Raw genomic sequence first — 26,689 nt, 5'->3', positions numbered from 1 at the left:
CCAGCAGTTCAACTTGATTCCCCCAGCTGTGACTCTGTTGTGAGGTATTGCTGAAAGAAAAGACAGCACTTGGAGCTGATTGAAAGAGAAGCATGCCGTTAGAGGAGGTTGCCAAGGTAACAGAGAGCTCTGGGAGAAATGTAAAGTGCAGGAAGGGAACAGTATTGATGTGTAGAAGAAGAATAGTATGGAGAGAGAATTCAAATATTTAAAAAAAAAAAAAAGAGTGTAATAGAAACAGTAAGAGGAGTAATAAAGAAAAAGGAGCGTAATGACAAAAAAAATTTACCATAGCTCTTCTAGGCACCCTTGACACCAAGCTGCTTCAAGATGACAATTAAGTTAGAAGTTGGTTAAATTTCCCCATTCTACAGATGGTTGCTATTAGAATAGGAAAGACGTTCCAAAGGAAAATCCAATTTTGACCATTCCTTGCAGCATAACGTCCTTGCATATCCAGAGTGCTCCCAAGCTAACTTGTATATATTTGCAAGTTCAATTGACAAAACAAGCAAAAAAAAAAGTTCCTCAAACTTTCCAAACACTTCAACAGGTCCATGCAAAGTTATGCCATCTTAGAACAGGTTAAACAAAACATGATCTATCATACCAGATAAACTTAAGCAAGTCACATCTTTATATATAAAATATAGATCTTAATTTATTTTAAACATTGAGAATGTATTGTCATGAACCATATGTTTTATATGTGTATGTCTATATATAGAAGAAAAATTTTAAACATTGGGAATATATTTTGTCACTAACCCTACAGGAACGATAAACATATGGACACAAATAGGTAAGACAGCAGTATTTTTAAAATGGATCCCCAAAACTCAAAGAAAAGCTAACAATATTCCTGTTTGACTAAAGGTTGTTTTATGTCTTGTAAAATTTCTAACAATCAAACAATAACCATAAATGAGATTAAGACACTAAAAAGTGGGTTCCAAGCTTACACAGAAAAAAAAAGTGAATCTGAGTTACAACATAGAACTGTACAGCCCAGTATAGGCCCGTCGGCCCACGATGTTGTGCTGACCTATTATCCTAAGATCAATCTACCCTGCATACCCTACGTTTTAAAATCCTACATGTGCCTATCCAAGAGTTGCTTAAAAGTCTCTAAAAGTTGGACGGTGTTTTTCTAATAGGAGGTGTAACTTCTATATTTTCCACCACATTAGAGTAAAATTTGAAAAGGGATTTATACAAAACATACAATTATGTGGAAAAATTCAAAGGAATACACTTCTGGAAAATATGCAATTAAGAAAGGTGGGATAAGTTTAAAATAAGTAAAATATCCATCAAAAATGAAAATTTACCACTTCCATTTGCACCCTTATCATTGAATTGTAAAATACTCCATATGGAATGCCAATATCTATTGTTTAACTTAGTGAATGCAAAACCCCAAAGCCAAAATGATAGCTGTCATGTTGATAAACTAATAATCAATCGCTCATCAGGTCATGACTAACTCCATGTATTAGTTTATTTAGCAGTGTAACATATTACAAGTAATAAAACAAAGGTTACAGCAAACCAACTGATTGAGTGTGCAGCTTGCAGAGACAAAAGCAGGCTAACTGCTAGGCAGAGTCACAGCATTGTATACACACAGCACATGGTATCCTTAAAGATTAACTCTTAAAGGCAAGGCACACAACAATAACCTTCTCATGTACCAATGAGGTAATTAATCTGGCACTTAATCTTTCGAGGAAAGAATTCTTGGCAATGTGCAACATTGTGTCTCTCCACAAGTGAATCAGGGTTTGCTTTTTACTGGCCCCTGCCGGAGAGGTCGATTGTACAGGAGCCCTGACTTGCATCAAACCTGTTTAAGGACCACTCACCATTTTACAAATGTGATGTATCACAAGAAACTTAGTGATTTTGTGTTTCACATTGATATTGTTTAATGAAAGGTTTTAAAATTAACGATAAAAAATGTGAGAAAACTAATCATTAGTAAGTTTGTCATTCACAATTACAGTGTATAGTACAGGTTGACATCAGTAAGATGTAACTAGCTGTGACAATTAAATTTAAATTACAATGATTGATCTGACAGTAATCCTTAAAAAAGGAAGATATAGACCAAGCAAATATTGAAACAAAAAACCTGATCTAATATAGACAAAGTTTGGATTTTTCATTGCTCAACAGCAATATTGATGATTATCATGATTCAAATGAATTTTTATAGTATCAAAATTAAATGTCATTCTTTGACTTATAAAATAAGTCACTTTAAAAAGACTATCCTTACAGTCCTACCTTAAAATTTAGGACTCTCATTGTTTACTGACTGACACCAGGAACACAAGTTCATGCCTGTGACTCTCTAGACAGCACCTTCCACCAGTCATCCCATCCAGGCATAAAAACTAGCTACTATCATAACTCCTAGTTTTCACCTTGGGCTACTTTCATAACTTCTTGTGACTCATCATTGAGCATTCCCAGTCAAGGCCCAGTATTGTGTATGTAACCCATTCTATCAATTACTTGAGACAAAGAAGGTAAATACATTTAATGTCACATGGTTTAAAAAATGTTCATTGCCTTAAAACAACTAAAATGTAAATTGAAATCAAAACTAAAGACTGCAATGTACCATAGTTAGAATTGAAAGTTATATAAATGAGTGCAAGAATTTAAAAAATCTGCTAAAGCCAAGTGTGTTCTGATAAAACGTTATTCAATTTAATATTTTAATTTACATTTCTGTCTATGTACAATGTACTGAACATCTGAAAACACACAGGTTAACACGATAAAACACTGTTGTTGGATGCTGAAGGAGCACAGAGATGGTTTGTGAATACACTGTTGTCAAAAGCAAGGCACTGCCCTTTAACAGCTAGGGTTCCTGAATTCAGCCTGCAGAGTTACTCTGAGCAACTGGCAATTGTCGCAATAAATACAGGCAAAGCCATTACAATAACATGCATATAATCTTTATACAAATAAAGACATTATGCAACAAAAGAATTTTTGTATTAGTATATGGCATCAACAGTATAAACATCATACAAAAACTTTTACGAACACGGAATGTATAATGCAGCTGACTGCATCCCTTCTAGCACCTACATTCTTACAACTACAGTATTCAGTAGGACCTGCTTAATTTGTAAAACACAGTCTGGTGGATTAACCAATTCTGACTCAGAAGATCTTGCCTTTGTACATCAATATTCTTACGTCCAAGCTCTGTGATCATCCTTAAAACTCTGTGTAAAAGATTTTTAAAAATTAAAAGTGTGTTTTTTTTATACTCCATATATTTTTTTCTTCCTAAGCAATGTGTAAGTGCTCTTCTGGTTCACAAAGTGTCCCCACGTCATATGTATATGTATCAGTACAAATATCTTTGTAATTCAAGTTCAGGTAACTTTGTCAGTAAAGTTAGTGCCAACAAATCCTGTATTTCAAATTCTTTTAGTATTACAATAAATTAGAGTTTGAAAAAACAAAACCAACAAAAAAAAAAGTCTTGAAGTTGTAGCACTTTCAAAAAAATTGCACTTGAACGTGAGGGCCAACAGCCTTTTAAATCGCCGCATTCTAAAAATCAGAATTTTTTCATCAGAGATGCCTCCTTGCACCACCACTTGTTGTACATATGACACATCAGGAGCTATACTAAAGGCATCAATCACAATAAAAAGCATACTATCGTTATAACAACTTTGTTGTTGACATTTTAAAAAAGTTTCCTATCACCCAAGAACGGCGAGACAACATGTTACAGACCAAAAAGTGTCAGATAACCATTTCTACCATGACAGGTCTCGTTCCCAAGTGCCACGTCAGCAATTCCCAAAAGCAGCAAGCAGAGTTTTTTTTCAAAACGTATAGGATCCTGCAGAGTAAAGCGCCAGGAGAAGTCCTTGGACGTGGGCAGTTCGAGCTGCTTTCTAGGGGACAGAAGCCAGGTCACCAGCTGTTGTTTTCATCACAATCCACTTGACTACTGAAGTGTGCACTAGCTTGCCAAGAAGACAGAGGTAAGACATCTCAGAAAGGCAGTGTATCCAGAAATAGCTTGTCAATAATGGCTGGGGGTGGCACCAGGTCCTCTAATTTTAGGTAGAAGATACGTTGGAGCCCCTGCGTGCAAAGAGTACGCAACTGAGGTATGATGCCCAGCACCTTGGACAATGGCTGCTCTTTGTTTTCTCCCGTACTGCTGAATAACACATGTTCCTTCAGGCAGCTGATGATTCGGGATTGCAACTCTTCCACTTTCTTTGGTTCTTTTAACCCATGGCGATCTGCAGAGAGATGACGAGCAATATTAGCATCCTTTTTTAACATTAGATAAGTAAAGGCATGCTTCTTTGCTGTTTACAGTGCACTTTCAAACAGTCAACCCAACTTTAAAATTTTACCAAGCAATGGATAAGTATAACTTTATCTTATCTTTGGAATCTTGTTGTACAGTTCATTTCCAAGGTAACAAGATGAAAATTTCCTCACGTTGGCAGCTGCAAAGCTGTATTTGGCTAGTCTCAAAGAACCCACAAAAAAGTGATTAGACTGGGAAAAAGGAACACTATCCAGAATAGACCTTTGACATATCTTGGCTAGCAACATTTAGCATCAATGCACAGTGTCCGGGGTACAAATGTTGATTGAGTTTAGGAAGCAATCAACATCAAAAATCATTTAAAAATGTACTAAAAATACCACACAGCAATTACTTCTGTAATGATCATTTTTGGTCAAACTTTAGCATCCAGTTTCCTATGGTAAATAATGTCAATGTTTCCCATCTTTCTTTTCCCATTTCAACTGTGTAATTGCAGGTTCTGATCAATGGGTGCCACTGTGGAAAAGATTTCAGAATCCATTCTTCATCTTGTTTTTCAGAATTAGTTCTGAGGAAGGGTCACTGGACCTGAAATAATAACGGATTTCTCTACAGATGCAGCCAGACCTGCTGAGCTTTTTCAGCAATTTCTGTTTGATTTCCAGCATCCGCCATTCTTTGTTTTTATTTTGTTTTTCTTTTATATACTTTCAGGTCCTTTGGGTAATTCTGTTTCTCCCACCCTGGCTGGTCAGAGTTATAAACCTACAAATCAAACAAACAATCTTGTAACTTAGGATGTGGGGTGCTGACAGGAATGAGCTGTGGCATAAGCAATAGTTGAGAGCCCGTTGGGAATTACGGATGGAGGGAAATTAGAACATTCCAGGGTGCCAGCTCAGCTTGTACTGCAGGCAAAGAGCAACATAGTTAGAACTCTACCATCTTCACATTGCTTTCAGTACCACTGGAAATAAAGTCGATTTCCTTCAGCAACTCCCCTCCTCACCACACCACCCACCACTTTACACATAAAAGGTAAAAAGGCAAGAAAAGCAGGCAGAAGGTAATGGATACACCAGAAAGCACTCATAAGGTGAGAGAGAGGAAACTGAACTGAAAAACAGAGTCGGAGGTACAGACAGAGCTAAGTGAATGAAGGTGCAATTTGTTATGAACAAGATCACAGGAAACACATTAGTAGACAACATAAAAAGCAGAAAACTACACTGACTTGGATTAAAATTTTAGTATTAAAGCAATAAAAGATTTTCCTTTGAAAATGGTTAAATCTAAAACAAAATTAAAAGACAACTTTGGATTGCAATTTATGATATTAACCGCAAGGTTTTCTCGAATAGAAAACAAGCAATCCTTTATCAAATCAAAACAACGTTTCTTTCCTCTCTCCATGAGCTTTACACAAGTTGCTTTTTTAAGTTGAAAAGATTGAGCAGTATTCAGGAAAGGGTAGATTTTAAAGCAGCAATGGAAGTCAATACAATACAATCCTTTTATTGTCACGTGTACTCCATTGTACGAGTATAGTGAACAACTTTTCCAATGTCTGCCTTCTCATGGCAGCATCTTGGGTACAAGTACCTGGGTACAATTCTTGGATACAGCAGAGGAATAGAAGTAGTTGCTTAGAGTTGACAATAAGTTAAAAATAGGAAAATATTAAAAGGGGTCAACATTAGCGTTCTAAGGTAAGTTTATAGTAAGGATTGTCCCCTCAAGGATGTAGAGCAGAGTAGTGTAAATGGAAGTAGAGCAGATCAGGAAGAAATGTAAATTTAAAAAGGTCATAAAGGACATTTGAGACAAGGTTATATTAGGAATTATTTAAAAAGATCTGAAACTAAAAGATACCATCTCTGTAAATGTTTTACACAACAAAATAAGTGAATGAATACTGCAGATAGAAATAAAAACATGATCTAATTTGGTAATGCAGAGTAATGTAACCAAGATTAGGAAATAAACATTCCAAGACATATGACTTTTAAGAGAGATTGGCAAAATGGAAAAGGAGCAGTGTGGGGCGGCCTTGAAAAATAAAAGATGGGATAAAGATAGTGGTAAAGAGAAACAATTTTTAGCTCAGAAAATCAAGATGTATTGTGTAGAGTTAAAAAATACAAAAAGGCAGGCAACACTGGTGGCACTGATTTATAGACCCACTAACAGTAGTTGTAGTGTGTGCTAGAGTATAAGCAAGAAATCAAAGGCCTATTTAATAAGTTAATCATTATGGGGGACTTTAAAGCTTTATGTTAGATTGGGAAGTGTAGGAATGGTGGCTGAATGTCATAATTCCAAACTTTTCAGATGAGATAGATATTGGGGAAATAATGAAAGATGTGTTTGTAATATTAGTTAACAAAACATTTATAGCTGTGAGGAGGGACCATGTACAAGAAGGATCATCAAATGAGGCTATGTGTGTTGAACTGAAGAACACAAAGAAGCCATCACACTGAGAATGTACTACAGATTCCAAAACAATAAGATGGAAGAGTAATTGTGAAAACATCATTGTAATATTAAGGCAGTAACAGTGGGTCATTTCAACTACCCCAATATTAAACAGGCATATAATCATTACAAGATGCATATAGGGAGTAAAATTCTCAAGATGCATTTAATAGAAGTTTCCTAGCCAATACATAGCAAGCCCAATGAGAAACGATACAGTTCTGGAGTTAGTTTTACAGAGCTGGACAATTACTATTAGGAGAGCATTTTAGCAGTAGTGACCCTAATTCAGTTAGATTTAGAATAGTCATGGAAAAAGACAAGACCTGATTGAGGTGTACATGATTATGAGGGGCATAGATAAGAAGATAGGAAAAATGTTTACCCTTAGTTGAGTGATGAATAATCAGGGGCATAGATTTAATTCCTGGGTAGTACAACTGATGTATGAAGAGAAACTGAATTGGTTAGGACTTTATTTACTGGACTTTAGATGAATGAGGAGTGATCTCACAGAAAACTATAAAATTCTAAAAGGACTAAACACAGGAAGGATGTTTCCAATGAGTTGGAAGGGAGTCTAGAACCTGGGGTCATAGGCTATAGATATGGGGTAGGCCATTTAAGACTGAGATAAGGAGAAACATTTTCACTCAGAGTGGTGAGCCTGTGGAATTCTGATACAGAAAGCTGTTGAGGCTACAACATTGAATGTTTTCAAGGAGTTAGATATAGTTCTTCAGGCTAAGGGGATCAGAGGATATGGTAAGAAAAAAAAAAAGTGAGAACAGGATACAGAGTTGGACGATCAGCCATGGTCATATTGAATAGTGGAACAGGCTCGAAGGGCTGAATGGCCTATTCCTGCTATTTACTAGTTTCTATATTTAAGCTAAAAGACTGGGGGAAATTGGAGGACGTTTTTTAATCACCCCACCAGAAGATGGTGGGTAGCTGAAACTCATTGACTGAAAGGGTAGTACAGGCAGAAACTATCATAACATTTCTGAAGTATTATCTGGTCACTTAAGCTCCAGAGCGTTTAAGAATAGGGGTCAAGTGCTGGCCAATATTCTGTCACCAAGTCATCCTTTATGGAGAGTCCTTGACATTGAACCAACTCCCTCAGAGCCAGCTCTCAGTGAACAAGATTTCTGACAGTCTTGTTCTTATCTGTCAGCCAAGGCTCCCTGATTGGACCAGATTAACAGCCCCAATCAGGGAACTCATTCTAATGAGGTCCATCTGGTGGACCTCATTACAATCACTACAGAGGCAAAGGGATAGACCAATTTATTACAGATTTATCAGCCTAAACGCAGTGATGGATAAAAGGTATTAGAAGAAACATCGAGAAGCAGTAGTAATCATTTCATCAAAAAGGCACAGATAAATCAAGGACAGTTAGCGTGGATTTGAGAGGGGAAAAGTAGTGTTTGACTAACTGAATTGAATTTCTGGGACAGCATTTCATGTAGTTAATGTGGATTTTGGCAAGGCTTCTATGAGGATCTATAATGCAGATGGGTGAGAAAGCAGAAGCCCATAGGACCCAAGAGAAAGTAGCACATTGGACCTAAAGTTAGCCCTGTGTCAGCAAGTACCAGGTAATGGTCAGCAGAGGTTTGTGTTTTGTGACTAGAAAGCTGCTTCCAGTGGCATTCAGCAACACTCACCACTAGATCCCTTGATTTTCATGATTCATTAGACTTGAATGCAGGGGTCATTTAGATGTTTGCAGATGATATGAAAGTTGGCAATATATTCAGTATTGAGGAAGATTGATGGATTCCTGCATTCTACAACAATTAACTAGTCCGGTGTCAAAAAAGTGGCAAAATGAATTCAAGCTGGAGAAGGCGAGGCAAAAAAGGCAAGGGAATCGACAATAAATAGTGGGATACAGAGAGGTGTAGAGGAATAGAAGGAACTTTGAACACCTGCCCAGGCATCCCTGAAGGTGACGTGACTAGATAAGGTGATTAAGCAGAAAAGCTTTCATTAGTGGAGGCTAACAAGAGCCAAATACTGTTTATGATTTTGATCAAAGCATCACAAGGAAAGGAGAGATCACCTTAGAGAGGTTACAAATGACATTTACAAGGATACTGACAAGAATTGAGAGTTTTAGCTATAAGAAAAGATTAAATATCCTAACATTGGTGACTGGGTGTACTTTTTAAAAAGAGGTGTACCGTAATAGGAGGGGCCTAGAATTCACTGGAAGCATGGTTATTTTAGTAGAGGTCAATAATGAGAGGCATAGATTTAAAGTAACTGGTACAGGAATTATAGGGGCATTGAGGAGCTTTATTTCCACAAGAGTCAGAGGAAAGATCCAGAACTCAACATGTGAAATGGCAATAGAGACAGAAAACCTCATCACACTTGGATATGAACATTAACAGCTGTAACATACAAAAGCTTCAGGATAAGAAATGGAAAACGGGACTGGGCCGGTTAGCTGTTTTACAGCTGGCACATACTCAATGGGTGTAGTGGTAATGTCACTGGATTGATAATGCATAGCCCCAGGCTAATGTTCTAGGGGCATGGGCCTGAATCCCACAATGACAAATGATGACGACATTTGAATTCAACTTTTAAGAAGTCTGTAATTATAGTTAGTCTAATGGTGACCATGTTATCAATTGGCACAAAATCCCATCCGGTTTACTAATTTTCTTTAGCAAATTAAATCCACTGTCATTACCTGGTGCGACCTATATGTGACTCCAGGCACACTGCAGTGTTGTCAACTTCCCTTTAAATTGGCCTAGACAGTGAGCCAATCAGTTCAAGGGCATTTAGGTATGGACAAACCTGGACCTTACCAGTGATGCCTACATCCCATACAAGAATTAAAAAAAGGGTCTCCTTCAGTCCTTTAAATTTCATATAGTTATACTATAGTCTGCTTCCTGGGATAAGGGCAGTATTCTATCAAAGAAGATTCAGTAGACTAGGTCTATTTTCCCTGCACTTTAAGAATGAAGGGTGATCCTTGCAACATATAAAATTCTTAAAAGGGCTTGATGCTGGGAGAATATTTCCTCTGGATAGGGCATCCAGAACTAAATGTGTTCACTCAAGGGTTATGCATTTTCAGAATTCTCAACCCCAGGAAATAATGGATGCTCAGTCCATTAAGTACCGATGCAATTAACAGACATTTATAGATTGCTTGTTATCAAATGCAAAAAGAAAGGGGGCAGTGCAGGAAAACAGTGAAGTAGAAGATCAGCTGTCATGCTACTGAATAGTAGGGCAGGCTCAGACAGTTGTACCCCTGCTCTTATTTTGTGTCCTTCAGATGGGACAATTTGGGTCATGGACAGATCTAGGATTTTTGGATGATTTGAAATCAATTAATTTTACACAAAATAATGGGAGCAGATAAATTATGTAAAATACTTAAAATAAAGATAAGCTATTCATAATTATTATTTTTCATGTTAATTTTAACGTTTGATTTAATACTAAGAATTTGGAAATTCTGGTGGAGAGGTGACAATTTAAAGAGTCAAATGGTGCATGGGAAATATTAGCAAATAAAATAAAGCATAGGAAGAAAGTGCTCAGAGACTAATTGTGGAAGTGTAAGCTATGGCAGGAATATTAAATAAAAGTCTTGCTCTGGCATTTACAAATGTTAGTGAAATAGTTTAATTTGAGGAATAAACAAAACGAATAGCAGCAACTACAGAAGAATTGGTTCTGAATATATTATAAGAACACATGGTGGATATGTCACTTGACTTGGAAGACATGAACCTTGACTACTGAGAAAAATGTGGAGGAGAGAAAGTAGAAGAGTCGTCGTTTTTTTTTTTAAAAAAAAAATAAGAACTGTATCATTGAGCTTGAGAGTGGTCAATGCAAGACCACTGTTCAAGAAAGTTGAACTGGGTAACAATGACCAGTTAATCAAAATTCTGCTTTGGGTGCAAATTCTTTAGAAACTATAAATGAGATCATTAGTAAATATTTAGAAAATCATTACTAAAATGAGCAAACAAATTGAAGTTTTTTGCCTTGCATTCATGAAAACTGTGATGCTAGAAGCCTTGAACAAAGGGTCATCATTTTGTACAGCATGGGAATAGGGTGCTGATTGGTTGAGACATCATTGGCATGGAGTTGCAGCAAAAGCAATTATGTCAGAACAAAAAATAAGGCTATTCAATCTGTCAAGTCTGGCCCACCATTTGTGATCATGGCTGATCAAACACTTCAACACCTTTTACCTAACCCATCCCCATAGGCCTGTACACCACTGGAAATTGGAGATTTATCAATCTTAACCTTAAATATACTCAAAGGCTGAGCTCCAAAGCCTCTATCATAAAGGATTCCAAAGGGTCATGAGCTTCTCTGAGTAAAGAAAAATTCTTGTTTCAGATCCAAGTGACATTCCTTTTACTTTTAAGTTGTATCCTTGGTTCTAGACTTCCCAACCAGGGGAACCATCTTACGTGTACCTACCCTTTCCATCTAAGTATTTTAGAAGTTTCACTAAAATCAGCTCTAATTCTTTGAAACCATCAAGAATACAGGCCTGGTTTGCCCAATCTCCCTTCAAAGAACAATCCTGTCATTCCACCATCAAGTTTGGTGAACCTTCATTACACTCATCTGTGGCAATAATATTTTTCCTGAGATAGCAGGATGAAAACAGCCCACAGTGCTTCAGGTGTGATTAAACACGCTCTTGTACAATTGAAGAATTCACTATTCCTGTACTCAAATCCTTTTGTAATAAAAGGCTAAAATTGTATTAGCCTTCCCATTAGCTTCCTCCTACTCAGATGGAATATTCAAATGTCCAATCATTCAATCTAATGGTATGTTTAATAACAGGGATAACTCGTAACAAGAATAGGAAGTTCAAACTATAAATCAATTTGAAGGTCTTGTGGTGCAGAGGTTTTTGTCCCTGCCACTGAGCCAGGAGACCTGGGTTCAAGTCCCAACTGCTCCAAAGGTGTGTAGTAACATCTGAGCAGATAGATTAGAAAATATCCTCTAAGCTTGAAACTGATTGTGAAGCCAGTAAATAATTCTGAGGTGGCTATGCAAATAGTTTGTTTGGTAAGGTAGGTTCTAAATTTACTGTTAAGCTTGTAGGTCATGTGTGATATCATTATATTCATTTGAACTTTACCCATGTCATCTGAGAATGTCAACAAAAAAAAAAGATTGGTAAGCAAGAGAGCAGCCTGGTACATGACATATGGCATCTAGTAGCACCTTGGACTAATGGGAGTAATGTCAGTTTAAGATACTGACACATCTGATACTGATAGAGGTTCTGAAGTTTAGTTTTAGCAGGAAAATGGCAGCATCTAGGCAGAGACCTATTGAGGGCAACATGCTGGGAAGAAGATTTCAATTTAAGTGGAAAAGTAAAGTAGAGTTAATCCACCTGAGCCCACAGCCATAATGTTTTCTGTTATTTGAGTGTGCAGCAACTTTAGTCATTATAGGCAGGTATTGAATCTGTTCAGATACCTTTTCATAAATGAACTGGTGCAGATGGGAAAAGTCAAAAAGAAACATGGGAGAGAATTTAAAAAACAAATAGAATTTATTTCTGGGCTACCTATCACAGGTAAACCAAGGATACCATTAGTTTATTCAAGAACTTGTGCTCGGTACTCAGGCTACAGTGTAGGTATTAGTATCACAAGCATACAGCCTGAAACTCTACGGAAATCAATGTGACCCAAGAGTTAACCCAAAATATTGCAAGATCATTCCGCATATCTAATCCCGTTTATTCATGTTCAGCTAGTTTCTTTCAAATGATTTCACCATTTAAAAACTTTTGCAACACGTAAGCAGATTAAGAAGCAGACCTTTACAGCGATAGTGCAATTATCACATGTGCCACTACCTTACAAAACAAATGCTTGAAGACATCACCTACACCTATGTGCCTGAACAGCTGGACATCTGAATTGATTTGTTTTTTTTTAAACTAAAGGATCAGGAAACAAAACCACAATCTGTTAATGCATATTCAACAGAGTCCCAAGCAGATCCTTACAAAATGCATTAAAACAGCAAAATAGTTTGTAATCGTATTCAATATTAAAACTAAAACAGTCCTGCCAGTGTAGTCTCGTTGAGGCAAAAGTGACTGAGGTTACAAAATTTAGGATAAAAACCAGAAGGTAGAGGCGTCATAAACGAAGCTGCCCTGCAAATCTTATACGCAGAACACAGAACAGTACAGCACAAGAACAGGCCCTTCAGCTCACCATTCTGTGCCAACACACGATGCCTTTCTAAACTAATACCATCTGCCTGCACATGGTCTATCACCTCCTATTCCCTGCTAGTTTGTGTCTAAATGCCTCTTAAATGCTGTTATTGCAACCACTTCTGCCATCTCTCTTAGCAGCATTTTTCAGGCACCTACTACCCTCTTAAAAACTTGCCTTACAAGTTTAAATCTCCTTTAAACATTTCCATCCCTCACCTTGAACCTATGCCCCCTAGTATTTGATATTTCCACCCTTGGGGAAAAAAGACTGACTGACTGACTGTCTACTCTATTCATGCTTAAAATTTTATCAGGTTGCCAACACTTTGGCAAAAATAATCCAAGTTTGTCCAACCTCTCATTATAGCTAATACACTCCAACCCAGGCATTTTCCTCTTGCACTTGATCCCAAAATGCATTACCCCATACTTGTCTGGATTAAACTCCACCTGCCATTTCTCCACCCAACTTTCTAACTGAGCTATGTCATGTTGAATCCTTTGACAACCTTCCTCACTATGCACAACTGCACCAATTTTCATGTTGTCAGCAAACTTATTTTATATAAAAAAAAGGCCCTAGTACTGATCCTTGCAGAAAACCACTGGTCACAGATCTCTGGTCATAAAACATGTCTCCACAACTATCCTCGGTCTACGAACGAGCCAACTTTGTATCCAACTTATCAACTCATTGTGGATCCCTTGTGACAAATGTTCTGGACCAGACAATCATAAGGGACCTTGTCAAATACTTTAGTAAAGTCAATGTAGACAACATCAACTGCCATACCCTCAACCATCCTCATCACTTGCTCAAGTAACAATCAAATTCGAGGGACAAGAGATCCCCCCCCACAGTCAGGATGACTACTCCTAGTAAATCCATTTTTTTCCCCAAATGTGAAAAAATCCTGTGTAAGAATCTTCTCCAATAATTTTTCTACCACTGATGGAAGGCTCACTGGCCTATAAATTCATGGATTATCCCACTGTAATTCTTAAAGGGAAACTATTGACTATTCATCATTGATCTGGAACGTTACCTGTGGCTGAAGAGGATACAAAGATCTTTCTCAATGCTCCAACAATCTCCTCCCTTGCCTCCCCCAGTATCCTGGGATAGATCCCATTAGGCCCCAGGTTCTTGTGTACCTTAATGTTTTTCATGACACCCAACAGTTCCTCCTCCCTAATTTTGACATGCCCTAGAATATCATACTCCACTCAAAGTAAACATTTGCAAAATTCTTCATCGAGAAAAAAGATAAATAATTCCTACCTGTGATCATAACTAGAGCTGCTAGACATGCAAAAGCTGAGACATCAAAATTAAGGCTTTGTAAATTTGTAGAGAATTCCTTGATTGTGTCAAGCCATTCACCAAATCCACGAAGGCACTGAAGTCGATGCAAGACAAGCCCATTACAGAATACAAACTTATCCTCTGCTGGAGCAGATCTGTAAATAATTGTGGAAAAACCTAATTAATGAACTGCGATATTATAATTCAACTGTAACATCTGCAACACATGATCAGCAGTATTTTACATTCTATAAGAGATCTGAAAATATGAACTCAACCATCCAGAGTTTTAAAATGCAATTGTGATTACAACACTATATATATGTTTGTTGCTGATACTGTCTATGGTAACATGCATGGTACAGAGAAACAGAAAGTGAGCTTACAGAAGTTGGCCCAAGATTCTAATTCTAGAGGGTGGCAAACAAAGAGCTATACTTTTGCACATGCTGAATGATTCAACATCTGGTGTTTTTTATTTGTACACAAAAGGTTGTATTTTAGGAAATTTGGCACATTGAATCTTGAATGATTTGATTACATTGTAAACATGCTTGCTTAGTCAATTATTTAGTGGCATGCTTACTTCATCTTTTTACATTGCCTGTTTTCAATGACAAGCACAATGCCACTGATGTCATCTCAAGTACATTGGTTATATTGGTTACTTTTCAAACATGTTTGGAATGCAACCAAATCATTCAAGATTCATTGTCCCAAAATTTCCTAAAATAGATTATTTCCATAATTACATCTACAAATAGAGCACTGTCAACTAAACTGAATGACAATATACAAAACCTCCCAAATGTACAAATTTCTAGTTGTTCATTTCTTTGATATGAATACATGGTATGTGTCCTGGGCAAGGACTAATTTGGAACAGTTTTTTCCCCCCCCAGACTATATCAAGAATATACCTGTGGGAAAGTCTCAATACGAAGAGTTCCAGGAAAGCAGATTCAATAAGTAAAGTCTGATCTTCCTTAGGGAGTTCACTGAATCCTGGTATTTTTTCAGCCCAGCTCTGTGTGATCTCCACAGATGTGGCAAGGAGGCCATAGAATTGACGGACGTACTCAGCATCAGCTCCAGATGTCGGCTGTTCAGCAGCACAGAACTGCAGGTGAGAAAAGCAACATGTTAGCGAAGGTCAGCTACACAAATTAAAATTTCCCGAAACACAAAAGAAAATAAAAGATGTCCAGAGACCTTCTGAAAAGGATAATCATTGACTGTAAAAGGTATGTTCCAAAAGCTTTGCATTTTGATGAAAGAAATTGCTTGGGTTTTTCCTATAACGATCAGAGATTTTTGTTGATATATTACATTTCAACTTTAGGAAAGGTCTTAAAAGATAATAACACTTTACACATTACAAACTTTATAATTGATATCAAAACATACTTATGAAAGGGAACTTGTAATGGCTAGTAATATTCTGCAGTCTTTCACTCATTCTACAGACAACCTCTGATTAGAGGTGAAAATTATTTACATCTATTCAATATGCAGATATATCAGAATAAGTTCAACCACATACTTTATGATTTGACATTCCATTGAACAAATTGAAACATGATCAAATATCTTTTCCTCTGAATTGAATATTTAAAGAAATACAGATAGAGTTTTGACATTGTTGTTAGCAATGTTCTTCTCATTAGGATTAATTGTAACATTGCACAAACCTTTCCTTCATATGTCATCTTTGGTTTTGAAAGAAAGACTTATGAAGAATGAACACAAATAACATTGTAAAATAATTGTGATCTCAACAGGAATGTTTGCTGTGGGGACATTAAACTAAGGAAGAAGTGAATTGAAATGACTTTTCATTTGGAATATTCAAAGAAAAAGGGTTAAAAGCTGGTTTGCTGCTGCAAGTCACACACTTAGCTCTCAAATCAAATAGGCTGTTTGTAAATTTAGTTTGAAATTACTGGAATAATTTCCTCACTACACAGGCAAGTTACCATCTTAAAATATTAAACAGCTAAATTACTTTGGCATCTATTTTGGAGTGTTGGGGTTTAAGGGAGGGGTGGCACCTCCTCCAGGCATGCTAACAGCATTCTTTGAAGTGGCTCATCCTGTACTGATTTTCACCTTCAAATGGCTGCCAAAAACATAATAACCTAACAGTGGACATCTAAGTAAATAATTATTTTCTGTTAAAGAAAACAAGAAACAGCTTTAAGAAACTTTGGAAACATCAAATGGAAAAAAAAATCCATTAAAACAAAAATTCTAGCAGCCCCTGGAAGTGTTTGCAGCAAACCTCACTGTTACAAACTTGTGGGGCTCAGCATAGTCCTTAGTTGTCAACTAATATTGGAGTTTCATTGCTAACATCTTGATTAAAAACATAGCTAGACTGTTGCTAAAGGGTTGTATAATGGAGCTTCTGTTGCACAGAGAAAATATTTATTGTGACAAGATTTTTTTTCATAATTTAGAATGGGGTTTCTGTACTTACACTGCTCCATACAACAAAATAGGAAATCTGGGGAGATTTGTTTTTCCATTGGATATATTAAGGACCAACTACTTTCAAATTAAAAGTCAGAGTGTACATTCCTTTGAGGTACCATCATGGTTACCAACTGGCTCCAAAATATTGTTTATTTTTAAATAAACCATATTTCTCCCAGTTGATTGTTTTTCAGTTAATGTTGTGGAATACATCCAAGTAATCTAGAGTAAAAATATGATGTTCAGAAAGTTTATAGAAGATTTATACCAAGAAAGTGTTCAGAAACCATAAATAATTTAAAATTTATGGAAATGTTTGTCACCCTAGTACATATTAGCAGTAAATAGAACAATTACTTAAGTAGGTGTAATAGGTCAGCTCAGTGTCATCGTCATTTCATGGTAACTGCTATTGCTGCTACAGGTGTTGAAGTGGTATCCACTTCTGACTGTGTTTATAGCTGTGTGAGCTCATACCTGAGTGTAATTGTGGCTGCTGGGAGTGGAGTCTACAAGTGCCCGCACAAGAGCATTCATCAGACTGATTGGAGGCGAGGGTGGGGATGGTTCCTGGAGAGGGCTTTTTGGTTTGGAGGGCAGACGACCCCTTCTTCCTTTTAAACTATCTGTGCGGACCACTGCGGGTGGAGAGAGACAGAGAGAGAAACATTTTAAAGAAGTTCCGTACACAATCACAGACTCTAAAGAAAGTACATGGATGAATAAAAATAAATCTTTACATTTTTGAGCTACAATACAAATTTTCATGAATTTACAGATTTTACAGAATTTAAAAGGTGCTAAAAGTTGTGGTTGTAGCACTGTATTTTATTAAAAAACGAAAAAAACTTTCCAGATGTGGAGGTTTACAATTTGTGAAAACGTTGTAGCCACAGCTGGATTAGTATAATCGCATCAGAATACATTGCGGCTTTGTTTTTTTTCCTGTTGTTTGGGTTTCCTGTTGGGCTCATTCAGAAGAGTCTATTACCCCACTATCCTGTCAGATATTTACAGCACGCTTTTGAAGATTGTAGCTTTTTTTAAAATTCACAAAACAGGAAATGCACAAAACACGTCGAATTTAGAAGGTCTGGTTAGTCGAAGCATTTAAATTGGCAATGCATTGTTTTCTCTCGGTCTAAACGGTGACAGGTCACAATCACAACCGAGCAAAAATAATTGCCAATTATACAAACATTAAAACCTTGGTCTAATCTTGACCATCTTGTGAAAAGTGGAGGGGAGGTTGAAGGACATTGGGTTTGGGCAGCCACTATTGCACCAAGTCAGGTCTCACCTTCTTTAACCATGCCTACGCTAAGACACTTCTGGAACCTGCAATACTGGCATCGATTGCGCCGCCTCTTATCCACTGGACAGTTCTTGTTCGCCAGACAGACGTATTTTGCATTCTTCTGCACGGTCCTCTGCAAAGTACAAATATTATTACAGGATGTTTTCATGTCGAAAAAAATAGGAGCTGACAAAGCTCACTCTAATTACAATATGAAATGCGCCAACGCCACTTCGATAATTAGATAAAATTAATTTCCTAACACGTTAGCCTGCAGGAAAAACAATTTTACTGGTGTTAGCCGCTGACAAGGAGAATCAGCCACATTCGAGCCGGGGAACTCTCAGGAGACAGGCAGCGTTAAATGATGAAATTATTTCTGAAATTACCGGGTCATCACATTGTACCGTTGGGTATAATATCCCTCCCTCTTAATATACCTCCGGGGATCATTTTCCGCTTGGCTTATTCCCGCGGTGATTACTGACCTTATTAAAAGAAATTTAAAATGATTTGGGAGAACGTTTCTTTAACCGACATTGGTTTAAAAATAAAAAAAACTAGCTCAGATTTCGCTAATCAAGACTGATCAGTACAATTTCAATCACATTCGGAGTTAGAGTTTAATTAAATACTATATATCTTGATAAAAAAAAGTGATATAGCTAGACTATTGCTAACGAGTGAAGTCAAGCGTGTTTTTGGGTCATGGTTTATTCTTCAGTAACGGGAAAGGGAATCCCCGGTGTGCTCGCTTACACGGGGATCCCTAACCAGATCGGAAAAAGTTTGGTAAATTAACACCTTTACAAAACAACAATAACAAAAGAAAACCATGATCATAATTACAGATTGCCCGACTTTAGAAAACGCCCCTTAAGTGCTGCAGTTAAAAAGACTCATTAAAGGTAACTACTACCTAACAATAAAACGTTCTATCGTATTTTCACATTATTGTCCAAGTCTCACTCCTCTGCACCAAAATAAAGCACCATTCCAGCCAAACTGCCTGCCAATGTTAGCTGGTCTCCTTCAGATATTGTCAACTGTATAGTATGGAGTATATTAGACAAACCCTACTTCTATGTAGAATTTCTGACTACAGTAACTGCAATAATCAGTGATTATAGTTTAAAAGTGCCATCCGGGGATACAACATGCTTGGAGAAGCAGGCTCCCATAACAGCAGACAAAAAAAGTTTCTACAATGAAGCACAGAAGCCATCGTAATAGTTTGTTCAGCACTTGTCTTCCAGTTCCATTCCAGTTAGATTGATGTTTTGAAAACAAACCTTTTGGCAATGCCCTTTGGTGATAACGACATTTCCTTCTGATCTTCAGATACCGAAGCTGTCTGTTTTAGCTCTGCCCCAACCACTTTGATACAATTTGAAATGTTCCGCCCCCTCGCACTTTTGTAATTAATAGTTTGAACGGATCACTAATAACCTTTAGTACCATCGTGCGTAACTGACTTGCCAATGAAACCAGAGAGGTGGCTTGGTTCAGAAACCGGTGAATGCCGTGTTTTCTTTAAGAAGGTCTCGCTTTTTCAAACATTTCACTTGCACATTTTTATCGTGGTGTTGTTGGTTTGGGATCCAGCTGCAGTACTTCCGGATTATATATCACTGACCATTTCAGTTTCCTTTAATTACTGATCAAGATAGATATTTTTCTAATCAATCTGTTCAAAGATGTTATTATACATCTCTGGAGCAGCTGGGACTTGAACTTTTCGCTAGCATTGAACCGAAAAGGCCCTTTCAAGTTAGACAAGTATAATTCATTTTAAAAAAAGAGGCGTGTACAAAAAGTCCTCTTAAATTTTGCTTTACATATTTGATCATGGTGGTAGTTCAGAACTACTTCGTTGACTGTAAGGCGTTTTGAGAGGTCAGATGGTACTGTTGCGTTAAATAGATGTAAGACTTTCATTTTGAACCCAAGATGCTTCTGATCTTTTACAATATGGTGCTTGCTTTGCGATTAGCCACACTCTCCCTAACCATCCTCCCAAAAGAAAGTAACTTTCTCCTCGCTCTGAAGCGCAGTGCAGGGAAAGCTTAAATAAAATCAAAGTACATCGTACCTTAAAAAAGCCTTTGCATCCCTCGCAGGTCCTCACGCCATAGTGCTGACAGGCTGCATTGTCCCCGCACACAGCACACATTCCCTCCCCAGAGGAGGAGCCTCGGCTGGGGGGAGACGGTAAGCTCTGGGCACTCTGACTGAGGGGCATTGGGTGGTAACCCAAGCCCGAGCCCTTGACCAAATGCAGCGGGTACTGGCGAGTGTCCATCACAGCTTGTGCAGAAGCACTTTCGGCTCCCATGGACATGTTCAAGGTGGGTTCGTAACACATGTGGCTGCTGGAGGCTGGGGAGTGTGGTGGGGACTGTTTGAAGGCAAACAACGGAAACCTGGGCGGGGCGGTCTTCATAGGAGCATCTAAGATATGGCCTGTGGCCATGCAAGTCTGGGTGACTGGAGGTAACGTGTGAGGCTCATCCCACAAGGAGGTCTGTGGAGTTGTGAACTGAGGCGTGGTGGGGGTTGATGGTGGAGACTGCTTGAAGTAAATGGAGGTCGAAGGCATGATGTCCTCTGTTTGATGTTGGATCGATGGCTGATAGTTGTGATGGGGAGAATCTTCCAGTTTAATGAAAGGTCTCTGTGAGGAGGGAGAGTGCATTTGATAGACGCACGATGGTTTGAACTCATAGCTGCCCGAATAACCAGTCTCCATAAAGGTGCTGAAACTGGGCAAGGAGGTGGTGGCTGTGATTTCAGTGCTCCCCAGGTCCATGCCAAATTTCGTATAAGGTGATTCAGTATGCACCAAATCCGAGCTGTATTCCCCAGCATAAGCGTAGTTCTGAGCTGCAAAACTGGCACCTTGTGGCGAAGAGCTGTATTGGGTTTGCACACAGGGCATGTCTAGGAAGAAACACAAAGACTGAAATGACTAAAAGGTAGCAGAACTGATTTGTTATTACCTCCTAGCACGACAAGCATTCACATCACAGGGAGGAACCCTTACTATATTACAGATCGCACTGCATTCAGAGCTCAGAGAACACAATGCTACTTCTAACGTCGTCTTTTTGTTTCCTGATTCGTTCTATAAAATATAGATAAAGCATTCCTTTCCCTTAGAACCTGCAACGTCTTACTTCGTTTGCCAGAGCCTTAAAAGTTGTCCAGTATCCATATAGCAGGTCGGAATTCCACAGCAACCTGTCACTGTGCGGCAGTGCTTACTTACAAAGACATCTGTGGACAATTGTACTTGTGACAGTGCAATGGATATTATTGTGAATCTGCGGAGATCAATGGATAGATGATGACCAATACATGTGTTTCGAGCCAAGAAATAATGAAGTTTTCTCATTAATATCCTTGCGTGTGTCTCGGGTCAGGAGCTGTGTCGAAATGTTGGAGTTAAGGGGCGGGTGTGGTAGTTGGTGAGCACTGGCCCACTGAGTTATATCATTTTTAAATGCCAAGTTCTGTCCTGCTGAGTTGCTAATACAGCAGCAGATCCTTTCATAGTTCGGTGACAGGCTGCAGCCTGCAGAGAGAGAGTCTCCTGTGAGAAGCTAGCGGATTTTACTTCCTTCCAACAATAGATGATGTGAACAAGCAGAGATGCGCTTTTCAGTCTAAGATCAATGTCTTGTTTAGAAACCGAAATCAAGCGAGAAAGGAGCTAGTTACGGTTAGATGAAAGATAAACTGAGGGAATTCGTGTAATATGAGAAAATATTATTTTACACCGGCCAATTAGTGAGATCAATTTCCAAATCTCAACAATAAATCAAAAAAAAGTGTTCAGCAACCATCAATACTGACAAGGAATGAATTTTTTTAAAAGAAAATGACAGTGTTACACCCAGTTAGCAGAAGGAGGAAAGAAAGTGATAGATTGAGAGAAAGAGAGGGTAGGTCTGGTTACATGAGTGAGCAACTGATTCAAAGAGTAAGCCCGAAGATTTTTCAGTCACTTACATGTTTTCTGTATATTTAAGCAACTTCATCTGCACGTATCTGTCAAATCTGTCCATGTATACACCCCTGTAAGTAGTAGCTGGGTTTAATTAATATCTACACTAGCGCATACAGTTCTTATTTGTACAGACCTGTTTGCCTGTGCAGTTCTCTATGCAGAGAACTCTGTACTGGCTCCTCCGTGTGAATACATACTTGGATATGGGCAGATTTCTCAGTGTATTGAACCTGGAATTAGGCAGGTTCTTATATGTTTATAAACGCCTGGACATCTGCACGTTTCTATGTGGATGCAGAGCCCTGGATGAAGCAAGCTTCTTTACGTAGTGATCCTTTTTGTAGTATTCCAGGGTATCCATATGTTTCAGAAGATATAGACTCAATGAACGCATCCAATAATTTTCTAGATTAAAACTGGAGAATCTCAAGCTTTGCTACCTATTCTAGTGAGCTGCAGCCCAGGTGAAATACCTCCGATAGCAAATGTAGATAATTGAAGTAGAACGAACAGACAATGAAAATAACGAAACAACAGGAGGACGAGAAAGAAGTTGCTCGGTCGACCCCTGGCCAACCACAATGGTAGCCCAGCATTATTCCCTCCAACCCCACCACAAGGTATAGAGAGAATCGCCTGATTTTATAACGAACCTTCACGTGTATGATACACTTGTGCGTGTATTCTGTTGTTTATATACAACCATGTTGCCTCCAGTGTGTGCGCCAGTGTGTACCTGTGTGTGCCGAGGGGCGGTGATATGTAGCTCGCTGAATGTTGGCTCGGTGGGCTGTTGCCAGAGGCTCGGACACTGTCGAGGTGGTGCCTCCGGGCTGGGAGCTGTCAGCTGTTCGCTGGGGTGACTCGGAGCTCCGGCTCGGCGGGGAAAGCTCTTCCGAACCAAGATCTATGTAGAGAGTAAAAAAAAACTTCAGGACGAGGGACCAGCTACTGAAGCTGCGCAGCTTCCTCAAAAAAAGAAAAAGTCAGAGGATGGTATAATGTAACGCCTCATCAAAAGAAGCGTACGGTTGCACACAATCGTTAATAGCCGCGAAAATATAAATTTAAAACAAATATATGCCATGAAAATTACTACCACATCAAATTTACCTGGAATGACAAAGGTTTAGGACACTAGACCTGGTCTTGTGCGTTAGGACCGTGTAAGCTGAACTGAATGGAAACAACACGCTCTTCGCCCGGTGGATGGTCCAGTGCGGGCAATGAGATGCAGCGATGGACCCGGGGTTACTGACCCTCACCTCGGGCTGAGTTAGAGAGCGATGCCTTGGGAGTCGCTCTTGTACGTGCTGCCCTCCACATTTCTATCTGGGATGTCGGAGAGGCTCCTGGACTGCCCGGAGTCTGACAGTTCACACTTGTATCAGGTTCAATGACACACTTTCCCCACATGATGTCAAGATGGACACAGGGACTTGCCCACATGCTTTGAGATCACCTGGCGCTCTACTAATGCAGGTTCACTGAACGCCTGTAGCATTGCTCAAGGCGGATCAATTCAGTTTCGCTATAATTTGCCCAATTCGAAGATTCCAACAGTTGGGCTGCAGCGCCCCCTCTGAAATGCATTTAATCTGATTGCCACTCGGGGGGGATAAAAACTTTATAAAGTTACACTAACTCGCCAGAAATGGTATTAACCTCGTTAAAACGGTGTGAAGGTTATGGCATAGTGAAAACTCCATTGAACTATTGCCTGTAGATCAAATCTTTACTAAAAATGCTCAAACGGTGCTACCTCACAATCAACATTAAATAGTTTTAGATTTGGAATTAAATCATGATCCTCTGCCCCCTTTATCGTGACAGTTATAAGACATGATATGATCTACTGGTCATAACTCAGTTGGAGATCGTGGCTAAAACAGCTGCCTTTAGTCTCGGGTACCCCACGCCCCGCAACCATGAAAGTTTTTTTTTATTTTATTTCCATAGTTTACTTGGAAAATGCAGTTCTACAATGTCACGGTTAACCGGACGTTCATAATCCGAGACACTCTTCTGGCGTTGAGTCAGGTAGGAAACAGAGAAGGCGTTTTCGGACAACTCTGTCCCTACCATCGGAAAGAAATGGTCACAGCCCCTTCACTCCCGGGGGTTCCACTGAACAGAAACGGGGGGGGGGGGGGGGGGGAAGAAAAACAGTCTAAACCTGCAGAAGTGCCGAGTTCTTGTTTACACTGTACCGTGGTCATCTTTACACTTTTACATCTTGCACCAAAAAGAAAAACCTGTTTTCCGAATATCTTTCCGTTTCACTTTCAGAAATGTTCTAAGTATTGTGATCTCGTGTGGAGTCACGCTTTTAATTAAAACTAATGTTTTGCAAGGCTACATTTGGCAACCAAGTTGCTTAGCTTCCGCAGTTAACTCGTTTGCACATTATTCCCGGTGAGGGGTGAATGCTCAAAATCAGCTGGTTACCTAGAGAACAGGCGATGTCTCTTTAAACATCCGCCTTATTACCGGCCGCCCCATCTTCCACACACACAGTCAGACAGAACATCAACTGTGGGGAAATTTTAATTTAGTGTGAATTTATTGAAGAAAACCACTCTTCTCTCAATCACGTTCTGCGACCAACTCAGAAGTCGGAATTCATCACCCATGACAGTACGGGGTAGTTAAAGAAAATTACGAAAAAGAGATACGCTTTAATGAAATTAAAGCGATACTATGCACTGAGCATTGGATCTGTTTCGAGAACAACACTTGTTGGCACCAGCTATACAAGTCAGGATCGTACCTAGTTAGGGCAGTCCAGACAATTATTGGAGACGCCCTATATCAGACACCTTACCACTAAAAAAAAATTTTTGTAATTTCACTAACATTTCGCAGGAACGTGTCAAAATCGCCACAATGTTTAAATGATGGAGTGAAAGATTATAGTTTAGTATAGAGAGTAAAGAATTTGCTACGGCGAGGTTTTGTTGACAAATCTCAGCAGATATCATCCTTCGAAATCGACTTGTGACCCTGGTTAGAACTTTCCCAAATTTACAAACTAGCCGGTGTCAAGTCACCCCTCGCTCGGCGCCGCCTCAGAACAGTAAGGTTTATAAATTCCACTGGCAATTTTGGACTTGAACTGTTACTCTCCCGCGCGGAGCCTATTCCCGTTTCCACTACTACCTTCAATGCGAACATACTTTTAAGCAATTCTGTTGAAAATTCCAATGTAAATACCCAGGTACACAGTTACACACATGTACGTATGAGAACGTGCCGCACTCTCTACTACTGATTATTACTGAACAAAAAGTAAAACAGATTCGCTTATGAAAGTGAAACTATTAATAAAAGAATTTGCAAAAATGCATTTTAAGACAAGACTAGGACCAGCATCTTAAATGATCACACGTGTTAGGTCATCAGAGTGCGCAATTAGACGTGGTTATTTCTTAACTGAAACTCCGAATTTCCCTGGCCGTATCGCGAACAGACGTGCAGACTGATAATCAACACTAATACCATTCCAACGCGCTGCATTTCAACTTTATAAACACACCCAGTAGCATACCCCCTTCAGAATGCGACTACAGTGAAGTCAAATGGACACTAAATAACTATACACTTTCACTCGAACATAGCTAATTATACATCCAGACAAGTGCAAAACAAATCGCATCTATTCACCACATCATTGCAAGCACAGAGCCTGCAGTATTACATTACCATGACAACTACCAGAAATACCTTAATACCCGCTGATCTCCAATTGTCACACAACTCAAAGCCGCTGATTAACCCATAAATTCGCAAGACACAAGGGACAGGCATCAAAGCGCAAGTTCTGAAGTATGTTCCAATCAGCGTTAACACAAAACATCACTATAGCTCATTGAATTGTAGTCGCTTGTTCTATAGCATACCCATTGTAACTTTCATGATGTCCAGTGAGTAACTGATTGATACGTACTTGATTGCTGTGACGGTTCCGTTTTTACATATAATCAAATAGCCGTCCAAGTTGCGTAGAGGCGTCCAGTCCAAATCATGGATATTGTACAGAGAAACTTGTCTTTAAAATATCACTCCCGGTAAATGATTTAGTTGTAGTGCAGATTCGGATCCTTCCTCTTAATGCGAATTCATCAATGGAGGAAAAGTGCGAGAAAGTCTTCTTTAGCCCTTCGTGTATTTGTAGGTCTCTCCTCCGATTGCAATGTGCCTTTGTTTATGTGCAGACAGATAACAGATTCCTCACTTTGTGAACGTCATTTATGTTTAAGGAAAGGTGGGTGGGGAAATTGGCAAGAGCTGCTCTCCTATTGGACAATCGCCGGTATCTCCATAGAGCGGCTGGAATGCAGGCGACGTCAATTGTGACGCTGCCGGGCCGTCACGTCACGCGGCGGCACGGCACGGCACGTCAGCTGGCTTTTATTGTGTCTGCTCTTCTCCCAGTTTCGGGCTGGGCTCTTGGTCGCGCGCCCCGTGCTCGTGCGCGCACAGCCGCGGCGTGGTAGCTCACAAGTGGTAGACAGCGTAAAGAGAAC

General features: G+C 39.0%; 1 protein-coding gene across 2 annotated transcripts; it reads right to left on the bottom strand.

The window, feature by feature from the left end:
- Positions 1 to 2,696: 2,696 nt before the first annotated feature.
- On the bottom strand, positions 2,697 to 26,689 carry nr4a3 (nuclear receptor subfamily 4, group A, member 3). 2 transcript variants are annotated; one of them, XM_048609622.1, is made up of 8 exons: positions 26,110 to 26,689; positions 22,900 to 23,070; positions 20,247 to 21,094; positions 18,158 to 18,287; positions 17,335 to 17,495; positions 15,303 to 15,502; positions 14,359 to 14,537; positions 2,697 to 4,292 (listed from the first exon to the last, which is right to left on the bottom strand). In XM_048609622.1, the coding sequence occupies exons 3-8, from the start codon at positions 21,090 to 21,092 to the stop codon at positions 4,036 to 4,038; spliced, it is 1,773 nt and encodes a 590-aa protein (XP_048465579.1). In that variant the 5' UTR covers positions 21,093 to 21,094; positions 22,900 to 23,070; positions 26,110 to 26,689; the 3' UTR covers positions 2,697 to 4,035. The 2 variants fall into 2 exon arrangements, with proteins under 2 accessions (XP_048465579.1, XP_048465585.1); XM_048609628.1 differs by lacking the exon at positions 26,110 to 26,689 and having other exon boundaries at positions 22,817 to 22,923.

The sequence above is a fragment of the Rhincodon typus genome, chromosome 2 (genome assembly GCF_021869965.1).
Source record: "Rhincodon typus isolate 14 chromosome 2, sRhiTyp1.1, whole genome shotgun sequence".
In the NCBI taxonomy this organism is placed as follows: Eukaryota; Metazoa; Chordata; class Chondrichthyes; order Orectolobiformes; family Rhincodontidae; genus Rhincodon; species Rhincodon typus.
Note: the sequence above shows the minus strand (reverse complement) of the source record. Positions and strands in the feature narration are given on the sequence as shown.